Source organism: Hyperolius riggenbachi, chromosome 1, assembly GCF_040937935.1.
Source record: "Hyperolius riggenbachi isolate aHypRig1 chromosome 1, aHypRig1.pri, whole genome shotgun sequence".
Taxonomy (NCBI): Eukaryota; Metazoa; Chordata; class Amphibia; order Anura; family Hyperoliidae; genus Hyperolius; species Hyperolius riggenbachi.
Window position 1 is genome coordinate 159,515,897 of NC_090646.1, and position 22,769 is coordinate 159,538,665.

General features: G+C 41.8%; 1 protein-coding gene across 3 annotated transcripts in view; it reads right to left on the reverse strand.

Moving 5' to 3' along the window:
• Positions 1–22,769, reverse strand: part of GALNT7 (polypeptide N-acetylgalactosaminyltransferase 7) — a 253,098-nt gene that overhangs the window by 157,620 nt on the left and 72,709 nt on the right. For all 3 annotated transcript variants that reach the window (XM_068278796.1, XM_068278797.1, XM_068278795.1), the window contains exon 2: positions 527–981. In XM_068278796.1, the coding sequence (XP_068134897.1) occupies positions 527–981 (455 nt within the window). The remainder of the gene's footprint in view (positions 1–526; positions 982–22,769) is intronic.

The following is a 22,769-nucleotide window of genomic DNA, read 5'->3' on the forward strand; positions in this document are numbered from 1 at the left end:
CGCGGCTTCTGAAAAGAAGCCGTCGGCCTTTCTACCGGGGACTTAGATCAGTAAATGGGAACTATGTTCCCATTCATTGATCTCCGGGCTGACTGGGAGTGGCATGGGAGCACGCAGGCATGTGCAGCGATCACGCAGGAGAGCATGCAGCAGCCGACTGGACGTGACAGTCACGTCCAGGCGGCATAAATGGTTAAATACACAGGAGTGATAGACAAATAAAATGTGTGGGCTTAATGTACAATAGAACCGTTTACATTAAAGCTATAGTGTATGCTAGTGGATACATTTTTTCACTTTTTTCCTTATTTTCCTTTTAAAATGTATAGAAAATTGTAATTACTAATAACAAATAGCCACAAAAAGCCTAATTTGTCCTGAAAAAAAAACTATATAGATCATTTAGTTGTGATAATTATTGATAAAGTTATTGCCAAAGTAATCAAAGCGGAGCTGAATTGTGAAAATTACCAGGTTAGGGAAGTGGTTAAAACCACCCAATGTTAAATGTTTAGGTTGTACTTACTCTTCGTGACGCAAGTCATTGACTGTTCTGTCTAACGAGATCATGTCACTGGCAACCATGTTAAATCCAAATTCTTTGATGCTGGCTTGGACAGACTCCTTATATTCTGAACCCAGAACATATGGCTTTCCTTCCTCTCCAGGCCCACCAACCACACCATGGGGTTCTGGTTCCTTGGGTTCAAAATTCCCCAGCACCCCAGGTCGACACACCGGATCTGTATACACGTGCGTCTGTGGTTTAAAAGTGAGGTACTGTCGTTGTACCATATTCTGCTGATTATTAGGCTTTCCATCAAAGCGGTCATGATCCTGAACCTTGTTCTTTCTTCTGATAGAATCTAGGTCTACCTCCACACCCTCAACACGAGGCCACGGTACCACTGGTTGGAATTCTTTGTTGGGATCTACAATTTTGTCTATTTTACCAGGTTGCGGAAGGTTAGCATTTTCTTCCTGTAGTAGGAAAACAAAAAAAAATATTATTAAAGGGTACCTGATGTGACACATGAGCTGAGGAGATAAACATAGGTAAACACAGTACTATTCCTACTAAGAAATCATCTGTTTTCCCTTTCTGCTTTCCTGAACAGCAAGTGTTAAACCAGTTTTATATCTAGTTTGAAAAAGCAACAATACACTTATACACTACTTTGAAAAGTGTTTGTAGATTTTCAAACGATTTAGCATAGTATACCACCTTACCAAACAGGCCAAAGACCTTTCCTGCCTCCTAGTTTATTCTAAGCAGTTTGAGGTCTTATGCTAGGTACACACCATACAATTTTCTGTTAGTTGTTTCCCTTCGATTTACCTGCCAGATAGCTTTTTTCCATGTTGTAGGTAAATCTAACAGAAGAATCTAACAGAAAATTGTATGGTGTGTACCTAGCATTAAAGAGGAGCAGTTAGGTATAGGGTCTCAGAGAAAATAAACACATATATCAGTAGCTAAATATTGGCTGTACTTACATTACATATGCATTTCACTGTCCACGTTTGGATTTCACAGAATTTTAATATAGTATTTGCAGAGAATGATGCTCCTGACAGCTCATGGCAGGTTCCATGTTTGTCTGTCTTGTATGAAGCCAATTGTGATGTAATATCCTCCCTTACCCTGCTTCCTGATGATTCCACTCACAAAAAAGATCAGGATCAAAGATCCTAATGGTTCATGATCCAGACAACACTACTGTGCAGTGAATATTAATTAGCCATGTGGCTAGGAACAATAGCGGACTCCTGCAGTATACTCTAACAGAACATGTGCCCTGTGAGCAGCACATTGATTTTAGCTGGGCTGCAAGATACAAGCTGCTGTAACATGAGCCTGTAACTTCTCACTGTGAAAGCAGCCTTAGGGCGGGATAGGGAAATGAAGGGGAGGACCAAGGGAGTGCAGTGGGGAGAAGAAGCAGCCCCAGAATGCTTTGCAGTATCTGTTATGCGGCCTGCCGGCCTTCTTAGGAGCTTGGGAATAAAGAGCCTTGCTGTTCAGCAAACATCAAAGTAAGAGAGATTTTTAACTTCAGTATTGCCTTTTTGGCTTCCTTCTAAACTGTTTAACACAGGAGAATAGAGGTTTAAATTAGCTTTTGCAGCCTGACAGTTACTCTTTAACGTCATCCAGCCACTTCAAGTAGACACATGGGGCCCATATGCAATAAATTTTTTCTCCTAAGTTATCTCCTAGAAGAAAGTGTTCATATTCTCTTTAAATTAAAGGGATACTTAAGTCAAAAATAAAAAATGATTTTTATTCACCTGGGGCATCCCTCAGCCCCCTGAAGCTGTATGGTGCCCTTGCAGCCTCGCTCCGATCCTCCTCTCCCCGCCGGCGGCTACGTCCGGGTTCGGCAACAGCCGCCGACAGGCTGGGAATGCAAGTTCCCAGCCGCTATATCACCCTCTATGCTGCTATAGCGTATAACATATACGCTATAGCAGCATAGAGGGTGATATAGCGGATGGGAACGCAGAAAATCACTCCCGTTCCCAGCCTGTCGGCGGCTGTCACCGAAACCGGAAGTAGCCGCCGGCAGGGAGAGGAGGATCGGAGCGAGGCTGCGAGGGCACCACACAGCTTCAGGGGGCTGAGGGATGTCCCAGGTGAGTAAAAATCATTTTTTATTTTTGACTTAAGTATCCCTTTAACTTTTCAGTATTTTACAAGTGAAAAGGTTCCCAAATGGTGGTGAAAAAGTACTGTCAAAATAATTTAGTATTTTCTTGCTTGCAGGTGGTTTAAAAGGCAGTTTATGACAAGGTGTAAAAATATCACCTAGGAGAAAACTCAGGAGAAAAATGGTAATGTCATATGGGCCCTGGATTCTATTGTAGTTCTGGAATGCTGAGATTTGCTATAAGGCATCTACTGTTAAGGCTGGAACCTACATCCAATTTTGATTTGTCAATGATTGGCCAAATTTACCACCTCCATATAGTATGAGTTTATCTACACAACCTGTTCATAGTATTCAAAATCTGTTGACCCTCATACAGGTCTAAAGACAGCCGAGTTTTGTACATCGGTCAGGAGCAGTTTTCATTGGCTCCTGACCTCTTAATCACTGTGAGCCGATAACAGTGACCAGGAAGTACTGAATTGAGAAAAAAAGGATCTGGTTCTTAAAGGGACCAGAGCCTGCAGTCCTAAATTAGTTAATCAGGTGAGCTTGTAGTTGGTAAAGCTGACCTTTTCCAACTGCAATGGCCATTCCTGAAAGTGGGAGCAAAAGAACACAATGAATATTCAAAGGGAAAAAAAGCTGCCTTATGATACATCGCCTCAAAACTTGCGACTGGATGGACAGAGAGAGAGACAGAGAGAGAGACAGAGAGAGCGACAGAGAGAGAGAGAGAGAGAGAGAGAGAGAGAGAGAGAGAGAGAGAGAGAGAGAGAGAGAGAGAGAGAGAGAGAGACAGAGAGAGAGAGCGCGCGAGAGAGAGAGAGCGACAAAGAGAGAGAGACAGAGACAGAGAGAGCGACAGAGAGAGAGAGAGAGACAGAGACAGAGCGACAGAGAGAGAGAGAGACAGAGAGAGAGACAGACAGAGAGACAGAGAGAGCGCGAGAGAGAGGGCGAGAGAGAGGGCAAGAGCGAGAGAGAGAGAGAGAGAGAGAGAGAGAGCGAGAGCGAGAGAGAGCGCGCAGGTGCCTGCGTGGTGTTCAAGGCAGCCATTCCATTGCCTCCATCTCCTTCTCTTGCTAATCAACAGAATATTTTTCCACATATATAACCAACCAACGCTGCCTAATATATTGGCAATTTTTAAACACAATAAATAATAATAATAAGATGAAAAAATATGAAGTGATATCACAAAGCAGTCTACGCTCCTCTCCAACCTGCTTCACTTCTCTGTCTGGACAAAACCTCTACTAGCCGATTTTCGAATTGCACACCACTACTCATGCCTTGGATACCATTTATTCCAACCTTGTTTCTCAGTTCTTTTATACTGCACCTAACAAAAATAGACTTAATTTTAGAGGCAGTTGTGAGCTTTGCAATTAGAAGAAATAAAAATAGAATACTTAAAGTGTGAACCATTATTCTCTCTGAATAGTTACTTATAAAAAACTTAAACAGCAACCAAAACTTTATACAGTAAAATTATTATTATTATTATTATTGATTTATATAGCGCCAGCATCTTCCGCAGCGCTGTACAATAGCATACAGGGTATAACAGTACAAAGCATACAATACAAACAGTTGATACAAGACAAGAGGGTGCCCATGTCTTGTCCACAGAACAATGGTGAAAGGAATTTATGTAATATGGTAGAATAGTGCAAAGACAGTGTTCTCCCCAGGCTCTTTTAGCCGGGTGCTCCACCCGGCTAGTTTTGGTGACCACCCGGCTGTCTTCGGCTCCCCTCCTCCTATTCTGTAAGCAGAGTTACACACAGAAGCACTGGCCTTGCATTCTCCCATCTCGCCCCACCCGGCTAATTTTTCATGCCACCCGGCTACTATTTTATGCCACCCGGCTGGAAAAAAAATTCTGGGGAGAACACTGAAAGTATTACCATTATGTTAAAACAAACAAGTTCACAACTCTTCTACTTTTATATGTCATCCCGTATCCCCAGACTTTAAGACATGCTCACCATTTGCATTAGGCCTTAGCTATTTATATGCATATTTTGTTGAAAATGTACTACATTTTTTATGGCTAATCTTTTATTTAATCCAATTTGGAATTTCCAGATTTTAGACACCATTACATTCTTAAAGATTACTTGTAACTATCCTCAGTTATGTCAGGCACATTTATCTAACAGCATGTTATCCTAGCCATTATACCCAGTTTTGTTTGTGAGAATTATTATTATCAATATTTAAATCTCTAATGACTATACAGAGCTGAACAGCTTTTTATGAACAGCAAACTAATTTATTTTAATTATATTACTTTTTTATGTGATCACTATTGTGTCCTTATTACATATTACCTTATATGTCCCAAAGTATAAACTATTTTAGAATGTGTATTATTTTGATTATTTTTTAATCTATCTTTTTCCTATGACTGCGGTTAAAAAAACAAAAAAAAACCTATTCATATACCGGTAATCATTTTAGGCACTTTTATTGACCAACACAAGAAAAACATTGGCCCCATTCAGTTAACTTTACTCCTGAGTTTTTTTTCCTTAACCAGAGACTTTTTTCACACCTTAATAAAAGTAATATTAATAAATTATGGTACTTTTGCACTTACTTTTTTTAGTGATTATTTTAATTGTCATGTGCTTTAAAGTTTTCTAGTTAGAAGATGAAAATAGTGCATAATAAACCTTTTGGTACCATCCTAAAGAGACCTAATGCTTGGAATACACAATGAGATTTTTCAGCAGATTTACTGTCCAATCGATTTTTCCAATCGTTTTTCTTTCACTTCTATGAGAAATCGATCCGAAGAACGATCGAAAATCAGATCGGACTTGTCGGAAATTATCTATCGAACCATCTATCTGTCCCAAAAAAATCTCATGGTGTATGCCTCATTGGTCATTTTCAGTGGTGCCCTGATTGGTAATCCTGGTCTGTAAATACATTATTTATGATTACCTTTATTCCAAGAGGTTTATGTTTTGAAACAAATTAAGAAGTATAAAGAGATTAGCAAAGTACATCTTTAATTGAAAGACTTGACAAAGCAGAATTTCCCTTCACTTAGAAGTTACATGCCAGAGAGATAGGTGCCAGTTTGTCAGGATTTGTCAGAAAAAGAAAGATATAAGCATATGTTCCTCAGTTGCACGCACTTCATTTGAAGTATTTACATACAATCTCATATGAAGGGTGTTTTTTTTGCCATTAATGACTTCTGTAGAAAGGAATAAGAGCTTTGCTCCACTGGGGACAACCCAAATGCACTACTGTGCAACCGAGACTTGCTTGAAATAATGCATAGTTGATTGCAGCTTTTATAAGTCAAAGTTAAAGTACTACGTCTACCGCGAATATAAATTTTGTAGCATTTTGAGTCAGGAGTTCAGGGACTTTAAGGTGGCTGCACTGAGTTTTAGTTACTCTATGAGAACGCAGCACAAGTCCAGAAAAACCAAAAAAAAAAAATCAGCATATAATATAAAAAGACCAATTTCTTTCTTAAAAACTGCACAAACACTGTAGTGCCACCTCCTGCTTTCCAAGATGTGCTATTGGTCAGCCATTTCATTTATCCATAAAAACAGTATGACTTGGGAGGTGGGAGGGGCATGGATTAGGAGGCTTGTCCCCAAATGTTCTGTATTTGCATACAAGAGTACTCACAACTATAAACCTTTGATTCAAGCAGGCAAATGCAGATGTCAATTAGACATAAGCCAACAGTCTTATAGGCTCCCTACTAATTTGTTTAATACTCTGTTATGGTTGTAGTTCATGTTTAAAACTGTTACTTTTTTACAAACCTGAGACAAAAATGGGTCTGTTGATTCTGTATAGATACCTGTAAAACAATGCCTTATAAGTCATTGGCCTACTGAACACTTCAGGGGACATATAATAGTCTTTAGACTGTTCACCAGGTATATGATACAGTTGTCAACTAGATAAATCAGTGGCAAGATGCTTGAACTTTTGTTTTGTTTAAAGGGAATCTGAAGTGAAAAAACAAACAAACAAAAAAAACCAAACACTTATGATATCATGAATTGTATGTGTAGCACAACTAAGAAATAGAACATTAGTAGCACAGACATGAGTCTCATATTGTTTTCCTGTACAGGAAAAGTTAAGGAACCTCAGTTGTCATCTTTGCAAAAGAGCTTCTCTGAGCACTCCCACCAAACTTTGGTTGGCTACAGTGCTATTTTCTGACCCAGTATACATCAAAGAAGCAGTGAAAGACAACTTCAGATAACATATTACTGCAGGGAAGTTCAAAGGTTCATTCGCTCAGCTCTGTTTTATAGTTTAAAATGCATAGTGTAGTTTGTAAACTGCAAATATTAGAGAATGATGCAATGTTATAAAAAAAAAGCTATAGAATTGAAAATAAAAAAGGTGAGACTTTTGTTTACTGCTGATTACTATTAATTATCCATACTATTATTACTATTACTATTATTATTACTATTGATCTTATCAATTTAGATAGGATGCCTGGGAAAGCCTCCACAGTAACAGTTAAGGCATCTAATTACATTTATGTTTGCTAAAGAATGTTTCTCCTCTGTATGTCAGTGTATATAGGCTGTGTTTTTCAGTTTTGGTCAGGAACCAGTCCGACGAAGGCTTTTTATAAGTCGAAAGCTCACTGTTTATCCATCTCTAAGTTAGCCAATAAATGGCATCATCCTAATTCAAAACTTCTTGCTTTTATCCATACTAAACATACAATTCATTATATCATAAGTGGCTTTTTTTCGCTTCACTGTCACTTTAAAGAAAACCAGAGAGAAATTATATTAAAAGTTTTATACATACCTGGGGCTTCCTCCAGCCCCATCCATACGGATCGCTCCCGTCCTCTGTATATGGTCCTGTAACTTTGGCCAGCCGCGGCCAGTCTGCATAAGCGCAGTGTGCTCTCTCTGGTGGAAAATAGAACTGCTCCTGTGCAGTACTATTCGCCGGAGAGAGACAGAGGGAGCGCATTGCGCTTGCGCAGACTGGCTTCGTCTTGCCGAAGTTACGGGACCATATACAGAGGAAGGCAGCATAGGAGCGATCAATACGGAAGGGGCTGAAGGAAGCCCCAGGTATGTATAAATCTTACAAGACGATCCGGCACAGCTCTTTTATCAGAAAGTTTGCTTTATTGGATCTTACAAAACATACATTATAAAAGCTGTACAGTGGCCACTATACAACTTTTATAATGTGTTTTGTAAGATCCAATGAAGCAAACTTTCTGCTAAAAGAGTTGTGCCGGATCGTCTTGGAAGATTTGGATTACTAACCTGGGTGGTACACGGGTGGATCCGCTGCACGCCTGACCCCTGCATCATTTTAGTGCTGTTCCACTCACTCTTTTGGTGTCCAGGTATGTATTAAACTTTTCGGCCCAGATGCAATTCACATTTTCTCCTGAGTTTTCTCCTAGGTGATATTTTCAAACCTAGTGATAAAATGCCTTTTAAACAACCAGCAAGCAAGAAAATACAAGTAAATTGATAGTACCTTTTCACCAACATTTAGGTACTTTTTCAATTGTAAAATGATTAAAAGTTATTTTAAAGAGAAGATGAAAATTATCTCCTAGGAGAAAAAGCTAATTGCATATGGCCCTTAATGTCATTTCGCTCTGGCACACTTTAATCTACCTAAAGACAGCCTAACACAATGGGCCTGATCAATGCGACAGCCCCAGGACCGCCTAACGGCAATTGGCATCAAGTCCTGGGGCGGGGATCTGTAGGAGATCGCGTGCCGATGCCCGCGCATCTCCGCATGAATGACAGAGCTCCGCCATCAGTCCCCCAGCAACGCTCGCTGCTAGGAGACTTTCGCCATCCTTTATAGCCGTACAGTGCTGCGATCTATAACCGCAATGTGCTGGGGGCAGCTGTGTCACTCGGCTGTCCCCTCCAGAGGCACAAAAGCGATCTGCTGTGATAGGCTAAAGCCTCTCACAGCAGATCACGCTGATAGGCTGACGGGGGAGGCAGAGGGATAAAAAAAAGCATTTTTATTTAAAAATAAGACAAAAATATTAACAAACAAACAAAAAAAACATTGGGGGAGCGATCAGACCCTACCAACAGAGAGCTCTGGCGGTGGGGAGAAAAGGGGGGGGAATCTCTTGTGTGCTGAATTGGACGGCCCTGCAGCTTGGCCTTAAAGCTGCAGTGGCCTATTTGTTTAAAAATGTCCTGGTCTTTAGGGGGGTTTAACACTGCGGTCCTCACGTGGTTAAAGCACCACTATCATAAAAATGTAAAGTACATATTTATAAGAAGTCCATTACTCCCAAACAACATGCACCATAAATTCCATTTTTTTCTGTGGCACGGTGAGAATGTTTGCAACGGTCTTCCTTCCCTGCAACCTCTGGAACACCTGACATTTATTGGCACTGTTAGCAATCCATAAAACACGTGGCCAGTTGGAGACTAGTTATCACAATTGTGCAGGTCAGCAACTGAAAAATAACTAGTGCAGCAGAGCTCAAACAACTCACAGGGAAACCGTGGGAGTGGGACTCTGGTATTTTCTTCTCTGTTTAGCATGAAACAGCAGATGGCATTTACTGTTCATTTGATATAGACAAAAGGTCAGTTGTACTGTAAGAAATACTGCTAAAATGCATGTTATTTCAGTCCTTAAAGGGAACATTTAACAGTGTGCTAAAAATAAACTAAATATACGCAATAGGCTGACAACCTGGATGCCTTTATGGCTGACACACCTTGCTGAGGATATATAGTCATTGTTAGAGGCCTCTTCAAACACAGATGAATAACTTGTGCCAACCTTTTACAGAGTTCAGCTTACTAAGTACCCTGAAATCGCATGGTGATCCAAAGCCACTAGGAGATTACAAGGGGCTTACAGTGATCAAAAAGCTCTAGTAGGCAAGGAACACGCTTGCGGCTGCGATATTGTGGCCTTTTTTCATTGCTCTGTAATTGAATTGCCATTGTTTTCCAAGCACATTTATTTTTGCATTTGCAATTTTTCATATTGCGGCAAAAAACAATGGAATAAAAAATGTGTGTGACATGCAGGTAAAATAAAGCAGAAAAGTGTCTGAACTTTTAGCTCAAAGAAAAAAACAAAACAAAACACAAAAATGGGAAAAATAAAAATAAATTTGAATCTGAGCCACCTATTGACTTTAAAGAGGAACTGAAACTGAAAATGACATAGTAAATCTAATTGCTTATGGTTTTCAATATTCATTTATATATTATTTAGTCAGCGTTTCCCCACTGTAAAATATTTCCTTTCTCGGATTTACATTCCGAAATGTATCACTGGTGGTGACCTGTTTAGTTCCGCCAGATGATCTGTATGGAATGTTCATTTACAGAAAGTTCTAAACACGGAGGGAGAAATTGCTGTTCAATCCTTTAATTCAGTTGCATACAGAAGATGCATCATTCGCAGTGTATGGAAGAAATATTTTACATGCTACATTCTTCTTAAACAGAACACCTTAAAGAGAATCTGTACTGTCCGATTTGTACAATAAAAAACATACCAATCGAGTCATTGTGATCTCCTGGATCCCTCTTTGCCATTTCCGCTGCTCCTTGCCATGATCCTGGCTCTTAATCGCCAGTTTTAGGCAGTGTTTACAAACAAAAAACATGGCCACTAACCAGGACATGAGGGTTGTATATACAGGATCTTCTCAAAAAATTAGCATATTGTGATAAAGTTCATTATTTTCTGTAATGTACTGATAAACATTAGACTTTCAAATATTTTAGATTCATTACACACAACTGAAGTAGTTCAAAGTCTTTTATTGTTTTAATATTGATGATTTTGCATACAGCTCATAAAAACCCAAAATTCCTATCTCAAAAAATTAGCATATCATGAAAAGGTTCTCTAAACGAGCTATTAACCTAATAGTATAGCGAAATAGAATCGCTACAACCACCAGTGGATAGCCCAAAGGAGCAGGGATCATGAGTCTCAAAAGTACAGGCAAACAAAAATGTCCCGCTACACCATGGGTGGGTAAAAAACTTTCTTCAATTTTATTGGCACATCAGTAGAACAAAAAGGTTGACGCGTATCGGAGCTCAAGGCTCCTTAATCATAGGGCTATGATTAAGGAGCCTTCAGCTCCGATACGCGTCAGCCTTTTTGTTCTACTGATGTGCTAATAAAATTGAAGAACGTTTTTTACCCACCCATGGTGTAGCGGGACATTTTTGTTTGCCTGTACTATTAACCTAATCATCTGAATCAACTAATTAACTCTAAACACCTGCAAAAGATTCCCAAGGCTTTTAAAAACTCCCAGCCTGGTTCATTACTCAAAACCGCAATCATGGGTAAGACTGCTGACCTGACTGCTGTCCAGAAGGCCATTATTGACACCCTCAAGCAAGAGGGTAAGGCCCCATACACACATCAGACCATAGTCTTTTGAAAATGAAAGATCACAGACCAATCTTACCACCCTTCATGTAGTATGAGAGCCATACTCTACACAGTCTTTTGTATGGAGCTGAACTCCACATCAGAAAAAAATCTTTGCAAGATGCTGCACACACAGATGCTGTACAGACACAAAAGATCAGTATCTGCAAAAGATCTGTTCCTGCCAAAAATCCATTCCTGCAAATTGCAATGACAGTCTATGAGATCTGCAGATCAGCATACACACATGATTTAACTGACATTTATCTGCAGATCAGATCCACCAGGATGGATTTTCAGATCTGCAGATGATTGCTTGATCTGCAGATGAATGTCAGTTAAATCATGTGTGTATGATGATCTGCAGATCTCATAGACTATCATTGCAATTTGCAGGAATGGATTTTTGGCAGGAATAGATCTTTTGCAGATACTGATCTTTTGTGTCTGTACAGCATCTGTGTGTGCAGCATCTTGCAAAGATTTTTTTCTGATGTGGAGTTCAGCTCCATAGAAAAGACTGTGTAGAGTATGGCTCTCATACTACATGAAGGGTGGTAAGATTGGTCTGTGATCTTTCATTTTCAAAAGACTTTAGTCTGATGTGTGTATGCACCTTAAGACACAAAGACATTTCTGAACTAATAGGCTGTTCCCAGAGTGCTGTATCAAGGTACCTCAGTGGGAAGTCTGTGGGAAGGAAAAAGTGTGGCAGAAAACGCTGCACAACGAGTAGAGGTGACCGGACCCTGAAGAAGATTGTGGAGAAGGACTGATTCCAGACCTTGGGGGACCTGTGGAAGCAGTGGACTGAGTCTGGAGTAGAAACATCCTGAGCCACCGTGTACAGGTGTGTGCAGGAAATGGGCTACAGGTGCCACATTCCCCAGGTCAAGCCACTTTTGAACCAAAAACAGTGGCAGAAGAACCTGACCTGGGCTACAGAGAAGCAGCACTGGACTGTTGCTCACTGGTCCAAAGTACTTTTTTCGGATGAAAGCAACATTTGCACGTCATTCGAAAATCAAGGTACCAGAGTCTGGAGGAAGACTGGGGAGAGGGAAATGCCAAAATGCCTTAAGTCCAGTGTCAAGTACAGGTCAGGCGCTTCTGCCGCTGTTTCTGGTTCAAAAGTGGCTTTAGCTGGGGAATGCGGCACCTGTAGCCCATTTCCTGTACATGCCTGTACACGGTGGCTCTGGATGTTTCTACTCCAGACTCAGTCCACTGCTTCCAGAGGTCCCCCATGGTCTGGAATCGGTCCTTCTCCACAATCTTCCTCAGGGTTCCGGTCACCTCTTCTTATTGTGCAGCGTTTTCTGCCACACTTTTTCCTTCCCACAGACTTCCCACTGAGGTGCCTTGATACAGCACTCTGGGAACAGCCTATTCGTTCAGAAATTTCTTTCTGTGTCTTACCCTCTTACTTGAGGGTGTCAATGATGGCCTTCTGGACAGCAGTCAGGTTGGCAGTCTTACCCATGATTGTGGTTTTGAGTAATGAACCAGGCTGGGAGTTTTTAAAAGCCTCAGGAATCTTTTGCAGGTGTTTAGAATTAATTAGTTGATTCAGATGATTAGGTTAATAGCTCGTTTAGAGAACCTTTTCATGATATGCTAATTTTTTGAGATAGGAATTTTGGGTTTTTATGAACTGTATGATTACCGGTACATAGTGAACTCCAGTCAGGGATTCTCAGTTTCTCAGCATGGGAAGCTCCCTTCCCCCTCAGACACGCTGAAATTGAGAGCAGAGAGTGGTCTGTGACTAATAAACAAAGCACACACACACAGCCTGCAGGGGGCGAGGAGGAGGTGTGCATACATTCTCCCTATCACAGCAGAGGCAGTGCATTCCTCTCTGGCTCGACAAAGAAAAGAAGATTAGATATATTACTGAGTGCAACTAGAAAAGGCTGCAGCAAGCCAGACCCCATTAGAACAGGTATAGAGACTTATAGGATAGAAGAAATAAGGCTGAAAATGTTGTTACATGATCTCTTTAAAGTCTTATTACCAGTATTCTTATAGCTAGCTGGCACATGGAGCAGCACTTTTAAGGCTAGTTCACACTGCATCAGTTGTATTGCAGAATAATTCTGCATGCCAACTCACTGCCTGTACAATTCTATGGGCCTGTTCACAGTAACGGATCCTGTTATTCTAACTCGCTGCATGCAGGCTTTGTATTAAATTCTATGGCCAGTCTCCATTGCAGTTCACACTTATAAACACGTACGTTATGCAACTGACCACTATCAAACCAGCCTAAAGAACACACATTCACAGTTCAGTCTCCCTACCACATTCATGCCTGTATACAATTGTACTTCATTGTTAATTAACATATCAGTAATTATTTAATCATTCGTGTTGAAATGATAAATAAAAAGTAAGCCAATAAAATAAAAAAATAAAAAGGTTTACTGGCTGTATTCTACTTTGGAAACCATCTGAAGATGAAAAGGGAAATATGAAAAAAAAACCTCTGTAATAATAGATCAGTCTCCTTGTGGAAACATTCAGGGACACTTGAAAACGCTAATTAGTGATACTGTAAAATGTTAATTATATTACTTCAGACAGAAAATGATAAGCAGTGATGCCTTATGATCAAACCCCTATGCTCATACAGGAGGCTTTGCAGCTACAGAGGTGAAATGTATGTGTACTAGGCCTGGGGGGAATAGTGAGATCATGGCATTGCTAATAGAGTAGACAGAGACCATGGCACAGCAAATGTTTGATCAACAGGCCTATGAGTAGAATTGTAGTACTAAGCTCCAAAGTATTCCGTAAAACACACCCAACTGTGCAATCAGGAGATGTTTGAACAGTTTGAGAGTAGTTAAGCACAAAGCAATTGATCTGAGCACCTTGCAGGGCTGATGAACAAAGTGCAATTATTTTCCAGATAATGTCAGGTCTCTGAAGGTCACAATTTTGCCATCAAAACACAGAAATAAGCTTATGATACAGCACTTCAGTCGTGCACAATTGATTATCATCAACTGTGGTCTGGACACAATAGATTTGTATCCTCACTAATTAGTATAAAAAAGAGAAAATGGTGGTGCTGCATTTTATTGACAAAGCAGGGCTACTATTTTGACACAATTATCCCCCCACCACCACCTTCTGATCAGAAGGACAACAAACTACAGGGATGTTTTTATGGATAGTTGTACGGCTGCAGGCAAGCACAGCTATATTATTATTTAGTACTTATATAGCACCGACATCTTCCACAGCGCTGTACAGAGTATATTGTCTTGTCACTAACTGTCCCTCAGAGGGGCTCACAATCTAATGCCTAATAGTCATATGTCTATGTATGTATCATGTAGTGTATGTATCGTAGTCTAGGGCCTATTTAGGGGGAAGCCAATTAACTTATCTGTATGTTTTTGGTATGTCGGAGGAAACCCGAGTGCCCTGAGGAAACCCACACAGACACGGGGAGAACATACAAACTCCTTGCAGATGTTGACCTGGCTGGGATTCGAACCGGGGACCCAGCGTTGCAAGACATGAGCACTAACCACTACGCCACCGTGCTGCCCCTATAAAAATAAAACGATTTTTACATTGGAAGATGCAGTGCTAACTTCAATTTTGTGTTTAGTTGAATTAGATCAGGTGCCAGTGCTCACATTTTTAGCCCCGGTAGAAACCTGCATGGCTGAAAAACAGATCCGTGTCAGTTTTCCATCCGTGACCCTCTGTTCCGTAGCAAATGATCAATGCGACGGACACATCGATTCAGAAAAATGGCCGCAGACCCAAACTTGCAGTCCGATTAGAGGAATGGGCAGGACAGATCTGTTCTAAAGGAGCTCTGCTAAACGGACCATATTTAAGACCAATGTGCACTGGGCCTGAAACAGGACTAATCAATTTCCAAAACGGACTACCTCATAACGTTCTGCTTTCTGCTTCACAATTTTCAGTCAAGCCCTAATTCAGCTTCACATTTTTGATTGCATAGGATAGTACATTTGCATGAACACTGTGCAAGGTTTTGTGAATTGCCCATCTGTATATTTTTGCTATGGATATAATGGCTCAGGAGGCAGCAGTCTAGTCAGCTGAAGCAGTCCTGTAGCTTTATTTCCTGTTTAGATGCGAATGCAGTTTTACTGCAGAGAAAGCCATTTACACTCCTCCCCTTATCCCATTGAACCTACACATATAATTTACTTTAATATTTATTGTATTTTTTTCATAGTGGTCTATCTTAACCTCCCTGGCGGTAAGCCCGTGCTGAGCACGGGCTATGCCGCCGGGAGGCACCGCTCAGGCCCCGCTGGGCCGATTTGCATAATTTTTTTTTTGCTACACGCAGCTAGCACTTTGCTAGCTGCGTGTAGCATCTGATCGCCGCCGCTACCCGCCGATCCGCCGCAATTCCTCTCGCCGCGGCCGCCCCCCCCCCCCAGACCCCGTGCGCTGCCTGGCCAATCAGTGCCAGGCAGCGCTATGGGGCAGATCGGAGTCCCCTCTGACGTCACGACGTCGATGACGTCGGTGACGTCATCCCGCCCGGTCGCCATGGCGACGGGGGAAGCCCTCCAGGAGATCCCGTTCTTTGAACGGGATCTCCTGATCTCCGATCGCCGGAGGCGATCGGAGGGGCTGGGGGGATGCCGCTGAGCAGCGGCTATCATGTAGCGAGACTTTGTCTCGCTACATGAAAAAAAAAAAAAAAAAATTAAAAAAAAAAGATTTGCTGCCCCCTGGCGGATTTTTTGCAAACCGCCAGGGGGGTTAAAGTGACTCTGTAACAAAAATTACAACGTTTTTTCTACCATGCTACAAGTTCCTAAACCTGTTCTAATCTGTTCTGGCTCACTGCAGCACTTTGTACTATAAAGGTCTATGTAATAAATCAATGTATCTTTCCCCTGTCAGACTTGTCGGCCTGTGTCTGGAAGGCTGCCAACTCTTCCGTGCTGGTCTGTTCCTCTATGCACACTCCAGTGTGTGTTTTATTTACATAAGCCAGCAGCTTCTCTGCTATCTTATCAGTGATAGAAGAGAGCTGGATAAAAATCCTCCTGTTAGGCTGTGAAAGTAGCTGGCTGACACATACTGAGGAATTACAAACACAGGCACAGGCAGAGCTGTCTGCAGGAAGCCTGTAATGTTCAGTGCATGAGAGAAGAAGGGGACAGAAGGTAAACACACAAATGATCTTTTGAAATTCAAAAGGAAAGCTGTATACAGCCTGCTTGTGTATGGATGTATTTTCTATGTGTGCACATATTGTACATCAATCTACTTCCTGTTTTGGTGGCCATTTTGTTTGTTTATAAACAAACTTTTTAAAACTGTTTTTGACTACTTTTAATGCGGCGGGGAGCGGCGAAATTGTGACAGAGGGTAATAGGAGATGTCCCCTAACACACTGGTATGTTTACTTTTGTGCGATTTTACCAATACAGATTCTCTTTAAAGTGTACCTGTAGGCAAATGGGTAATCACCTTGAGAGAGGGAAGCATCTGAATCCCACAGAGGCTTTCCCCGTCCTACTCCACCGGACCATCTAGCACTGTCCCCTCTACAAAAACCGTCAAGAAGAGCTTGCCGGTGGCATGCGCAGTAGCATGAACCTGCTCGAGCTTCACCTGAAAAAGCCAATTCCAGTTAGGTTTGCACTACTGCGCATGTGCGAGCCTTTTGTGTCTGCAGTAGCACAACCCCGATCAGGCTCAGCTATCCCCCCCAAAATCCCTGTGGCAAAATCCTCCGGCACTTCCTGGAGGAGGCAGAGCTTTGTGCTGTAGCTCTGCCTCCAGTCCATTCAATCACCGCCGATTGCCGCCTCTCCCCGCCCCTCTCAGTCTTCTTTCACTGAAAGGGGCAGGGAGAGGTGGAGATCGGCGGTGATTGAATGGACTGGAGGCAGAGTTACAGCGCAAAGATCTGCCTCCCCCGAGCAGCAAAATCTGCAAATTTGAAAGTCAGAATTTTGGCTCGGGATTTGGGGGGGATAAAGCCCTTGTATGGCCACGGGGATGTGGTGAATCATCCTTGCTCTTAAGGCTGAAGTGCATTCTGAAATAAGAAGAGGCAATTTTTAAGGCTTCAGACTCTCTTTAAAGAATTCTAATGATCTGTATTACACAGACACGCCTTTGTTTGCTCTGGTGTTTCCTGGTTTCTACTCTAAAGTTCTGAATATGACTCATTGCTACTGCCTTGCAATGATGTCAGCTGTTACTGAGATGGGAGTGATTTCTCCAAATGCTTTATGCACATGCCTGGCATAGCCACTGACATACAGGATTCCCGGCTCCCTGCAATATTTATGTCACTGCAATTAACCCAGTAATATAATGAAATTGTAAAGTACTATGATCTGGCTTAAAATGATTTATGAATAACAGGCTGCATATTAGTTCAGCTGGACCTCACACTAGTGAAACTGCTACGCACTGGCTTTATTCTTACAGCAGAGAAGTATTTATACTATTATCTGTGAAAAAAGTACATTTTAAACATATTGTATTCTTTCATTACAGCTTAACTATAACTAGATAAAGAGTTTTATCAAGACTCATTTTGCTGAAGTCAGACTCCAGGTACCCACAGCTTGAATTTCAGCCCATTAATTATTACAGGATAGGTTTTACTCTATAGGTATATTGCTGGACTTTGTTGTGTGAAATGCCTGCTTCTGGTCTACGGCATTTCAGCAGGATTATGTTCAGAACATGGATTTGGCAATCCCAAAATATTAAGGTTCGTTTGCTTTAATCATTTTCTTGTAGATTACCTTGTGTTTTTCGGGTCACCAAGACAGTAAGAGGCTACATGCCCCAACTCCTCTTGAGTATGGATAGACACCCGGATATGTGCCTACAGAATTTGCAAGGACTGTAATAGAATACTGCTACCAGCTTTTTTTTAACAGATTGGAAAGGGTTCTCACGCTGGAGGGCCTTTTGTCACATAACACTTTTCATCTGGGGAAAAAAAAAAAAGTTCTACTTTTGCCTTAAATGTTCAAAAAGAATTCATCCAATAGCCTTTGCCATATCTATGTGAGCTCTAGAAGCTAAAGGCTATCCTAACACATTGCTATGCTCACCATCGCTGTTCAAGGATAAATGAAGACCAACAGCCACTGCAAGAAAGGGCTTTCTTTTAAAAGACATCGATCCTTTTTTTTTATTTTAGATCGCTCACAGTAAGATATTATGTGCTCTTGATGTGAACTTTGTTGGTTATCCACTCCTGAGGAGGAGAACTATGGTGGTGAATTGCCTCAATCTGTACCAGACATGCCCATCAGTTGGTTGATGGAGGCCCTTCACTTTAGAAATAATTTTGTAACCTTTTTTTGGAGGTCCTGAGATACCCCTTTCTTACAGCAGAATTGTGTTTTGAAGACCTGGATCAAAAAGACTCTGATTTATGATCTCTCTCTGAATAAGAGCACACACACCCCTGATCATCTCTTCATTAATTTAAAAGGACCTCTATCACAAAAAAAAATTGTAAAATTTAAAATGTGTACAAGAAGTACATCTCTCCCAGATTAAAGGGAACCAGAGATGAACGTTTCACACAAAATAAACATATCAGTTGATAGCTTGTAAAGAATAAATGCTCTACCTGATAATTTTGCCGCTCTGGTGTGCCTTTTTTAGTGTTTTTTATCCATTATTGCTCCAGGAAAAATCAAATATGGCCGCCGGCTCATATCCCTTCTCCTTCTGGGTTATATGAGTTGTTCTGGATGTGCTGTCTAGGCTATATGAGAATATGCTGCTATCTAGGCTAAATGCAGCCTTTCATCTATGTGCTTTCATTTTGGTATGATCTGCCTGTAGGAAGTGTCACTGATTATAACTGCAGTTTCATTCCTATTAGTGTTGTCCGGATCATGAACGATTCGGATCTTTGATCCGAATCTATTTTGTGAGTCGAATCATCCGAATCATCAAAATGAGTGATTCGGATCGCAAAAGGGGCGGGGTCAGGAGCGACACGCCCCCTCTCAGCGGGCAGCGGGGTCCTGGAAGCAGAGCAGAGCTGGATCGCTCTGTTGGAGGGGACTCAGGGGAGGCAGCCTTGCAGGGACAGGTAGAGGGGACATGGGTGCCACTGCCAGATGTGTGTGTAGAGCACACATACTGGCTGAAATGTGCTGCTCATTATAGGCTGTCTGTTCGTAGTTGTGCACAGTGAACACATTGGAAACATTGGAAACTTTTGGCTCAGCACAGCTCAGTAACTTTGCAGGTACTGTGATTGCAGCGTAATATGATCCTCCTGCACTCGGCACAGCTGCACTTATCTTTGGGGAATGCTTTCTTTCACTGTGCAACATTTCCATTCAAGGTATACAGATGAATATGCAGCATGTGGGTATTGTGTGCAAGCAAACATTTCTGCTCTCTGCTTCCCACCTCCCTTCTCTGTCCACTCCCTGCCCTCTGTCCATCTTCTCCCCTTCTCTGTGTGTCCACACCCCTCTCCTTCTCCTGTCCTGCTAGTCATTTCAACTTCCGAATGCTTCCCTTGTAAAATGATCCGAGATTCGGATCAAAGATCCGGATCTTTTCAATGATCCGATTCGAATCATCCGGATCATTGAAAAGATCTGAACTTATCATCTCTAATTCCTATGAGAATCTAGTGCACACAGAGCACACAAGGGATCATATTACAGCCACAGAGCTTCTCTCTCAGGAGCAGCAGCCCCTCCCAGTCATCACAGCTCTCAGTATGCAAAGCAGAAGATCTAAGCCAGGAGGGGGAAGGCTTGGGCTTGAAAGGACTCCACAGAAGAGTGACTCAGCTATAATGATTCCAGGTCAAACCTCGACTGAATAGTCGATGGATTCTTATCACAGTTGCTAATAGACTAATTAAGCAGATAACAATGAAACTAAAAGCAGGGTAGGTGTTTACTGTCATGTTCCCATTGATAAATGTAATAAAATACATGAGGGTGCTTCATCTCTGGTTCTCTTTAAAGTGGTGGCTGGATAGTATAATGGTTAAGGGCTCCGCCTCTGACACAGGAGGACCTGGGTTTGAACCTTGGCTCTGCCTGTTCAGTAAGTCAGCACTTATTCAGTAAGGAGTTTTTTGGGCAAGACTCCCTAACACTGCTACTGCCTACTGAGTGCGCTCTAGTGGCTGCCTCTCAAGCGCTTTGAGTCCGACAGGAGAAAAGCGCTATACAAAAAAAGGAATTATTAAAGAGACTCTGTACTAAAAAACAAACGTCTCAAGCTCACTGAGGAGCAATGGGAAACTAGTTTTGACTCTATTAGGTAGGGACTAGATCGTGAGCCCCTCTGAGGGACAGTTAGTGACAAGACAATATACTATGTACAGCGCTGCGTAATATGTTGGCGCTATATAAACACTTAAATAAATTTTAGAAGATCTTCTCCCTCACCTTGCCTAAAAGAAACTGCTGTTAAATTGCTTTAAAGATGGTATAATACCCCTTTGAAGTTGCACAAAATTTCTCCTGAACATTCCTCTAGTTGTTTTAGGGGATGTAGAGCAGACGGTTCTTTATTTCATATATTTTGGGAATGTACAGTGGCTAAAGCTTTTTGGTCTACTATTTGGAATAAATTTGAAGAGATAACATCGATTGCTGTTCAGTGTGCTCCTATGAACGTTTTACTTTATATCAAACCCTCTGGTATTCCTAGATTGTACCGTCGATTATATTTAGCCTTTTTATTAGCGGCCCACTGGGTAATTGCTTATAACTGGAAGTCAGCAACTCTTCCCTTCAGTCACTTTATTACTCGAGTCAAAGTGATCAGGGATATTGATAGGCTATCCCATATTATCTCTTCTAGTTGGGACAAATATCGCTCGGATTGGGATGATTGGAATGATCATAGATCTCAGGAATTAGCTGGTAGGTCTTAATCTCTTCATCTGGATGCTTCTCTTAAGGTGGCCACACACGATACAATAAAATGATCCGATTTTACAGTAATTCGATAAAAACGATCGTATCTCGAAAAAAATCGAAAGTTTTTTTCATTCGACTGAAAAATCAGATCGGATTTCCCGTTTTTTTCGATTTAAATCGATCCGGAATGCCAGAAATTTCTCTTCAATTTCTACAAAAGATTGTATGGTGTGTGTTGGATTGTTAATTTATTAATATACACACCCTAGCAATTTTCTCTGAGTTTCCAATCATTTTTATCATAATTGAGGAAAAAATTGAACATAGGTGTGTGGTACATTGGTCATATTTTTGAAATGTTACAATCAGTCAGGAAAAATTTATTGCAATTCTTAAATTGAACAGATATTTAAAAAATTGTATGGTGTGTGGGCACCTTTAGGCTACTTGCACACCAAGACGTTGCGTTAGGTGCTACGTTAAGGTCGCATAACGTGCACCTGACCTAACACAACGTATGGTGCTGCAAGTGAGGACGGTAGAGTGAGCCGCGTCAGGCGGCTCGATTCCTATAATGTCTCCCAGAGTGGCGCTGATTGGGCAGCGGGACCACGTGATGCGGAGCGAGACACTCCGCATCACGTGGTCCCGCCGGCCAATCAGCGGCCGCCAGTGCAGTGAATATTAAGTAGCCATGTGCGCGGCTACTGTAGCTGGCTCTCCCCGCCTCCTCTCCGCCCCCACTGCGCATGTGCAAACAGTCTAACGCGGCTATAGCCGTTCCAACGCCGTAGCATGCTGCACTTTCCGGAGAACGTGCAGCGTTACATGTAATGCAACGTGGGCTGTGTGAACAGCCCACTTGTGTTACATTGCTGTGCGTTGGGGGAGCGTTACAGGCGCACTGACGTGCGCCTGTAACGTCTTAGTGTGTAAGCAGCCTTAGTCTATATATTTATGCTGGGGTGCTGGGGTGGGGAGAAGGGATACCTGGATATGGAGTAGGTTAGTTAAAGGTTTATGCTATATTATGTGGTTTAATAATAATTTAGGGTTTTTATTGTAAATGGGTATATACTCCCTCCTTGACTGTTAGTCAAGCAGAGAGTTACGTCATTTTCATTCTATAAAGCAGTAGTTCTCATGTTCTTTTTCTCTTTATGATAAAAATATTTGAAAGTTGGGAATAACATTTCATTTTGTATTTTTAATATTGGTATGTGGATAACTTGTAACACTGCATTTTTATATGCTATTTGTGTACAACTTGAGGTATCATATGTCATTTGCAGTTGCTCACACCTTTTTTTGTACCTGTTTTTATACCTTTAATAAAAACCCTTTGAATACCTAAAAAACAAACTTCTCCTAGGGGTAGTTATCTCGGGAGGGGGAAGTCTCAGGGTCCCAAATGAGGCCTCCTACCATCCTTGTAGCTACAGGCAATCCAGCGCTGGCTCCCCCAAAGCGTCCCGCAATCCTGGCTCGACAAGCCTGACAAGGCTTGATATATTTACCTTCTCTGGCTCCAGCAGGTGGTGCTCTTGCGGCTGTCAGCACAGAAATAGCTGATCTGTCGGGTCCGCTCTACTACGCAGGCGACTTGCGCCTGTGCAGTAGAGCAGACCAACAGCGATCGGCTGTTTCCGTGCAGAGAGCCGATACTGCGCCGGAGCCAGGAAGGTAAATATTTACATCCCCGCTGTTCGGAGGGGCACAGCGAGACCACCATGGGACAACAGGAGTACAGGGGAAGCCTCGATAGGATCCGGAGGCTTCCCCC